We start from the raw sequence: 7,877 nt of genomic DNA on the forward strand, positions 1-7,877 counted from the left end.
GTTTGTGGCTAAATATTAAGTTATTCCATTGGTTTGCTGTAGTGCCGTAAAACAGATAAAGAGAAGCTTAACTGCATCTTTTTTAGATTGATGGTTATTTACAATACCAAGCTGGTTGACTACACAAATCTTCACTAAGCATTGCAGGATATTAAATCTAATTCTTAACACTCTATTCTGAAAAAGCTTGCTTTGGTAAAGGAAGGTAAGTGCAATTTGCCTTTTCTTTACTGAATAAGAAACAAAAGCATACTACATCAGTCCTTAGGTTCTTTAATCTTTAACAGTCTGGGGGTCTGTTCTGAAACATGGAATAATAAGAAAGGTCAAACTTAATGAAGATAGATTTATTTTCCACCCTCCAGTGGATGCAAATGACTGATCCAACTCTGACTTCAGTGTAAAAGTCTTGGTTTAGAGGCCTTCTTCCCTAGTGAAATGGTAACTCAGACAAGCTTATAAGTCCTAGGACTTTATATTATGTGTGACTTAAACTGAGGCTATCCAGTCTTTCCAACTAAGTCACCTCTTGACAGTCTCCATACTGCTGAGAGTCCCAATGTGCACATCTGTACCATATAACACAGGGTCAAAATGAAGTGGAGCTCCATGAGATGCAGGTGACACTGGCCTCACAGCAATTCCTCCACTTCTGTGTGATAGGTGCCGGGCTAGGTAAAGAGTGTAGCTGAGTCCCAGGGTGACCTGGTGATGACAGCTCCAGCAGCCCCTGCCAGCTCCCTTCTTCCCACAGCCAGGGATTTGGATTACCCAGCAGCCCTCACACCAGAATAACCCTGCTGCTGGTCACCTGACGTAGCCATGGCACAGGAGCTGCATTTGACCTGCTCACAAGCAACATGCAGCTCACGACCCACAGGTTGGTTACCCTGACTTAGGCATTAGCTCACTTACAAAATGTGTATTTCATAGTTCTAATCCAGTTGCTATTGTTCATATGGGCTGTACTGCATGTTTTCCAGTAGTGTATCAATCTCTAGTGTTGAATTGCATGACTGTTCTAGTATGTAGACCATACATCTCTTGTTTTAATTTTGTCTTTTTTTCTTTTTATTCAGACAGGGGATTTGGCTTCTGTGCAATTAACAGGAACCCCAAATAGATGGGAGGTCTTGTCTGCAGCTCCTGCCGCTATAAAGGATGAAGCTGGTAATATAGTACAGATTCCAGGTGCTGCCACAGTAACTTCAAGTGGGCAGTATGTCCTTCCTATTCAGAGTTTGCAAAATCAACAAATCTTTTCTGTTGCACCAGGATCAGATTCGTCGAATGGTACAGTGTCTAACGTACAATACCAAGTAATACCCCAGATCCAGACAGCGGATGGTCAGCAGGTTCAACTTGGCTTTGCAGCCTCTTCTGATAATAGCAGTATAAATCAAGAAACTGGTCAAATTCAGATTATTCCTGGCTCCAATCAAACCATCATTGCCTCTGGGACACCTTCAGCTAATATTCAGAATATCTTGTCACAGTCTGGTCAAGTCCAGGTTCAGGGCGTTGCAATTGGGGGTTCGTCTTTCCCTGGCCAACAAGTAGTTGCTAACGTCCCTCTTGGACTGCCCGGGAACATTACTTTTGTACCCATCAATAGTGTTGATCTAGATTCTCTGGGACTTGGCAGTGGTTCTCAAACCATGACAGCAGGCATTAATGCAGATGGGCACTTGATAAATACTGGACAGGCCATGGATAGTTCAGATACTTCTGAAAGGACTGGTGAGCAAGTTTCTCCTGAAATTACAGAAACCGCCACTGATAATGACTTATTTGTGCCAACATCATCTTCATCACAATTGCCCGTTACCATAGACAGTTCAAGTATATTGGAACAAAATGCAAACAACTTGACCACAACTAGTGGTCAAGTTCATAGTTCTGATCTTCAGGGAAATTACATCCAGACATCAGTCTCTGATGACACACAGGCTCAGAATATTCAGGTCTCCACAGCACAGCCAATTGTACAACACATACAGCTTCAAGAGTCCCAGCAGCCAACCAGTCAAGCCCAGATTGTACAAGGTATTGCGCAGCAGACAATCCACGGTGTGCAAGCAAGTCAAAGTATATCTCAACAGGCTCTTCAAAATCTTCAATTGCAGCTGAATCCTGGAACTTTTTTAATTCAGGCACAAACAGTGACCCCTTCTGGGCAGATAACCTGGCAGACGTTTCAAGTGCAAGGAGTTCAGAACTTGCAGAACTTGCAAATTCAGAATGCACCTGGTCAACAAATAACTCTAACCCCTGTGCAGACTCTCACTCTTGGTCAAGTTGCAGCAGGTGGGGCGTTGACGTCAACTCCAGTTAGTCTAAGCACTGCTCAATTGCCAAATCTACAGACAGTTACAGTAAACTCTATAGATTCTGCTGGTATTCAGCTGCATCAAGGAGAAAATGCTGGCAGTCCTGCAGGTATTTATTTTACTCTTCTTGCAGAAAATTTATTACTGCATGTTGTTGGTTTAAATGGTGATGCTCATAACATTATTGCCTTGCTGCAGAAGCTTGAAAATACAGCGGGTTAAACATAGTGATGGTAGATTTTATTTTAAACTACTGTTCCAGTAGAAACTGCTGTAATGGTGGAACGTGGTCCCACTTCACTTCTTTTAGTATAAGCTCCTGTAACTCCCAACTTAGTTAACAGCACTTCTAATACAAAGGTTATTGGTGCATGTTAGTCTTACCACGCAGAAGCTCTGCATTCTAAATGAAGAAGGAGAAAATCTGACTATCAACTACCACTCTCCTAAGGCAGCAGTATCATTAGCATACACCACTCTTCCCAGTCCTGAATAGATGAAATTTTTATGGAAAATCCAAATATATCTGTTGATACAGTTTTTTTCCACCAGTTTTTGAGACCCCCTGAGGTGCTGTTATTCATCCATTGTTTTGATAAATTAATTTCCTACTGATTTAATATCAGTGTAACTACGATATACAAAACTCCTGTAAGCAGAAGTAAAACAAGCATGTAGATATCAAAATGGAGGCTATGCTTAAGAACATATGTGAATTTCCAGTACTTCTAATTTGCATTATGTTTCAGAATGTACAATTGTTAATGAGAAATTTCACAGTGTTTTATCTCTGGAAGCAGAGAAGAAAGGCTATTTTCTTAAAATGAGTGTTTCTTAATGTGAGAAAAAATAAACATGTCTGTTTATTTTGGGTAAATTGGATACATTTGCATTCCAAATTTCAGAAGGAAAAGAAAGAACATGAGATGATTGAGGTTCAAGACACTTTGCTCTACCAGAAGCCATTTAATCTTGCGGGGTTATGCTCAGACTAGTTATGAGGGGCAGAGTGAGCAGTAGAGGTAATCTGGGAGGGAACTGCTGCACAAAGTTGGGAATTGCTGGTTTACTATCTATAATCATGTGATTCAAGGCTCTGTTTTTTTTAACATACTGAAGCATAGATGTTTAAGTAAAAAAATAAATATTATGCATTGTATGCCTATCTAAACGTGTGAGAAGAATGCAATGTGAAATGAAAAACGCCTGGTGATGCTGCTGAATTGGGTTTGTTTCAAAAGCCTACTGATTATAATATTTTTATAGTTACTGATATTGGTATATTCTGTGCCAGGAAGCTTACCTTCCCTTTGGAGTCTAAAATTTGAATTTAAAATAATGAGCTAGCTTTTCTTTTTTAGTTAAATTTGTTTTGGAAGCTACTTCTGTATTATGGATTTAGCAAGGCAAAGTTACCCGGACGTAGATGAGCCTGCTCTTCATTGACTTGTAGGCAGCAGCACCAAACAGATGAATGTGCTGCTCTCATAGCATTTGATCTACTGGGTAATCTTGATGCTCAAATTTTCTGTTTCCAGTGACCGCAGAAAGTCTTGGTTTGTCTCCATCACACCTTATTACCTATGAGGACATGGGTTATAGACATTAGGAATAAAAAGCTTGCATGGTGCATGATAATACAGATAAACTCATGTGTCAGAATCTAACTCTTAGAAAAAGGGCCCTGTGGCTAATACAAAATACAAGGAGGATGAGAACTTTTTTATTTCAGTATGGGATCATGTAGCCAATGTTGTTGCTTGTGGAATACCAAGGCAGAAACTTGAGAAGAAAGATAGACAGGGAAAGGGGAGAGGAACCAAAAGAAAATACATATGAAAAAGAAGTTGAGCCTGCTATGGGGTATATGTATTAGTTTGTCTATTGACAGTCTTTGAGAGAGTTTTAGTGGTGGTTCATAATAAAACATAAGGTGGTTCCATCAAGCATTCTCTGCGTGTGTTTTCATGTGAAGGATTTCACATGGAAAGGGGAGAGAGTTACATGGGATATACGAAATGCGATTGAATAGGCAGAAACAGCAGATGAATAGCAGAAGCTGTTGCCCAAAGTGAATAGCTATAAACATCTGGTTGTATTAAAGATGGCGAGGAGATTTATAGTGACATTTTTCCTACTTGTCTAGGAAATAGTAAATGGAGTGAAAGGTATTAAAACTGCCAGGTCCTAAATTTGGGGAGAATTTATTTGGTTCTTCCTTTGTTACAAGAAACTCACTTTTCCAAAGTAATGATCAATGTGAAACTGCTTCTAACAGAGTTAGACTGTACTATCTTGATTGACCTTCAGTGTCTTTTCCATATACATCTGGTATTTTGTCTACATCAAAGTTGCCTGAGATAGTATTTTTCAGTGATGTTTCTCCCTTTCTTATTTTTAACCCCTTACAATATGGTATGGCATCCTTTCTTCAAGTTGAAGAATAAATATACAGTTAACAGCGGGTAATGAAATTATGAAAAATTGCAGTCAAAAAATTATTGCTCTTCTGATCTGCAAATGAGGAAGAACAGTTTAAAGAGGAAAGTACATGGAAGGGACAGCAGAATGAGAGAAGTTAAAGCTAAAGGGTGAGAGGCTACTTGATTCCTCTTTTCTGCAAACTACCAACAAGCTTTGAAGCAAGAAAAGAAGGGTTTCCCTGTATTTTCTCCCCACCCCAGATAGTGCGCGTCCTTCCGTAACAAATACAGCTGGGCTGCACTTTCTGTTTTCATTTAGCAAAACTTTTCTACCTGTGGCAAAAATAAAAAGAACGTATTCCTAGTCTTGGGTCAGAATAAGTCCAAATAACATAGATTGCTCTGTTAGTGGTGTAGCTGTGAAAACTGTGAGTTAGATTTTAGATTTTAGTAGCTACAGCCCATTGTGTGTGAAAGCTGTTCTTCCCAACTTTGCTTCCCAGGTAAGCAGCAAAGGACATCTATACTGTTCTCATCAGTGTGTGAGAGGAAAAAGTGTCTTTATCTAGGTCCTACACTTTGTTTACATAATGGAAAGTCTTTGGAACCCTAACACAAAGCTAATAGCTTTGTCCAGGAAACGAACAGTTTTCTTTGAAAAATGTCCAGTAGTTATGCTTCTACACCCATGTCTGCTTTACCAGGAGGTACGTACAGAGACTTCCCTTGCACTGAATTTGTTCTGAAACATCTTGGCCGAGCTTATTGTATCTTAAAATGTTTATTAGAGCTCCTATTCCTCCTCATTGTGCTTAATCTTGTCTTGTGGTGGTGAAGGGAAGGGTTAGTCATAGCTGAAAGTTTCTTCAGCATTGCTTTTCAGAACAGAAAGCTGTATCAGATAGTATCTATGTGTTAAACACTGGCAAAGAGATACCTTTCTTACCTGAGTTCTTTCTGGCTTCAATCTTCTGATCTTGAGAGGAAGCGAAATGAGAAAGCTTTCTAGTAGTCTACTCCTTTTGTTGGTAGTTTGTAAGAGAATGCTTCATTGTGTGTAACAAAAAGAGCCACTACGCACACAGGTCACATTACTCTTAAGCAACTTGCCACCTGTTCCGGAAAGGTATTTATTTTTATTAGCATGTTTATAGATTTCTTTAAACATTTTGTATAAAGTAACATTCCTTTTGGAAAAATTTGGAAGAATTTTAAAGTTACTGGATTTTTTTTTCCCCCTCAGGCTGTTGTCTGTACAAAGGAGACTTAACAGGATTAATCAAAGTCTAATTATAATAAGGCCACAGCTAATTTATTAATGTACTAAATCACAGTTTTAGATTAGTTATTTCCTGAAAAAAAAATGCAGTTTTACCAGGTCTTATCTAGGTTGCTTAGCTTTTTATAAGGTACTGGATGCATTTTTTTGGATGCTTCTTTTGACTATTCCAGTAGCATCTGAAGAAACTAGCAAGTGACCTGAAAGAAGATATCATTGGCTTCAGAAGGGACTTTGCTGCTTATCAACCCAAACACACACAGATGGAAGATCGATCTATTTAAAAATGAAAAAAAAAAAACAAACCCTCTACAAACAGTTTTTCAGGTTGGTCTACAGTTGGAATAAAGTCAAAGGGGGTCCTTTCAAGAGCTGACTCAAATTGCCACTGCAAAGCTGTGGTCTTCATTTCTACAACTTTCTTCCTCCCCTCCTCTTGTGCAGGAGTGTACGCAGGTGCTTAAGGGACTCAGCTGCCTGATGCCATTGAAGCTTACAGTCAGGCCTGTTGATCAGCTTATACCAGTTGATAGAGAGTGCGAGTGGTTGGCTATTTGTAGTGGGGACTTCATTCCATTCCTGCCAGAAGCCAAAGTCTTTATCATGCTGAAGTAGTTTAGCTATTCTAAATTTGGCCAAAAATTGGCTGACAGTTTTCAGAGGAAATAGTTGCCCAAGTGACAGCTTACCTTTCATCTGATATCTTCTGATGCTTTGGTTTAACATCTGTTATGTAAAACAGCCTAAATCTCCAAAGAAACAAACAAAAAAATAGAGTATTTCTTGCAAGGGTGGTTATTCCAATATTTTAATGCTTCTGATGAAGTGTTGAATGCTACTTAAAGCATAGCTTTCTTCTGACATCTAGAACTTAATAAATTTTGTCTGGTGTTCAGTATTAGACAACTTAGTTTAAGTTGCATTTTTTTAACGCTATTAATTTTACTTTTTGTTATGCAGTTTTTACTTCTAAGGCATTCTTTATACCAAGGTTTTGAGAGGGGACATGGTGTTACTATGAAATCGAGTCTGAGTTTTAAAAGAAGTCTTATGAAACTCATGAAGCAAACTGAAACAATGATGTTAAGTAAATATTTTCATCTGACAACATCTCTTTTGGGCTATCCCATTTACATTTGAAGCATTTAGTTTGTGTGTTGTAAAATCAGAATAGTTAAAAACAATTCCCCTGCTGTTTGATATAAAAATTTAAATTGGAAACTAACAAATTTAAGTTAGTTCCAGGAATTGGAACTATTGGAACTATTCATGTACCAATCTTGTGTAAATAGTTTGCTTTCAGCATGCTTAAATTATAGTCCTCGTTTTCTCATAATTTTCAAAGGTAATTAATAAATTATGGAAGGATTAGACGATCATGTTGTGTTGCACGATCTTGCTTTTAACAGCATGTAGTAAATTATCTCACTTCAAGTGTAAAAAGTTTGCATAACTTTAATTGGTCTGGTTTTTTTTTTTTTTGTTAATACAGTATCTACTCCTGCAGAATAGAATTGCATTTTTTTCCTATAAATTCTTGAAAAGATTGAATTGTTGCATCCTTCCTCTGTGTGTGGTTCATGTGCTTTCCTGCTCTGTGCTCCAAACCAGCTCGGAGTCTAATTCATTTTCTTACAGTCCATGGTGGTGAGATGAAACTTCGTGTGTATATCACTCTGAAGTGAATATTCTCTCATGTATGCTGAGTGTCTGGTGCTGCAACTTAGATCCTCAAGGTTAAGGAGGTTAGCCTGAGTTATCTTAGATATCTTTAGGATGTTCCGAAAAGAATATATTATCCTGTTTCAGGTACTTATGCTTTTTTTTTTTTTTTTTTTTTAAAAT

At 38.3% G+C, this 7,877-nt stretch overlaps 1 protein-coding gene across 1 annotated transcript in view; it reads left to right on the forward strand.

Annotated features, from left to right (window-relative positions):
• Positions 1-1,079: 1,079 nt before the first annotated feature.
• SP3 (Sp3 transcription factor) overlaps positions 1,080-7,877 on the forward strand; it is a gene marked incomplete at its 5' end in the record, with an annotated part of 22,409 nt that continues 15,611 nt past the window's right edge. The window contains one exon of the mRNA XM_010136679.1: positions 1,080-2,439. Within this exon, the coding sequence (XP_010134981.1) occupies positions 1,080-2,439 (1,360 nt within the window). The remainder of the gene's footprint in view (positions 2,440-7,877) is intronic.

This window comes from Buceros rhinoceros, unplaced genomic scaffold, assembly GCF_000710305.1.
Source record: "Buceros rhinoceros silvestris isolate BGI_N320 unplaced genomic scaffold, ASM71030v1 scaffold5605, whole genome shotgun sequence".
NCBI lineage: Eukaryota > Metazoa > Chordata > Aves > Bucerotiformes > Bucerotidae > Buceros > Buceros rhinoceros.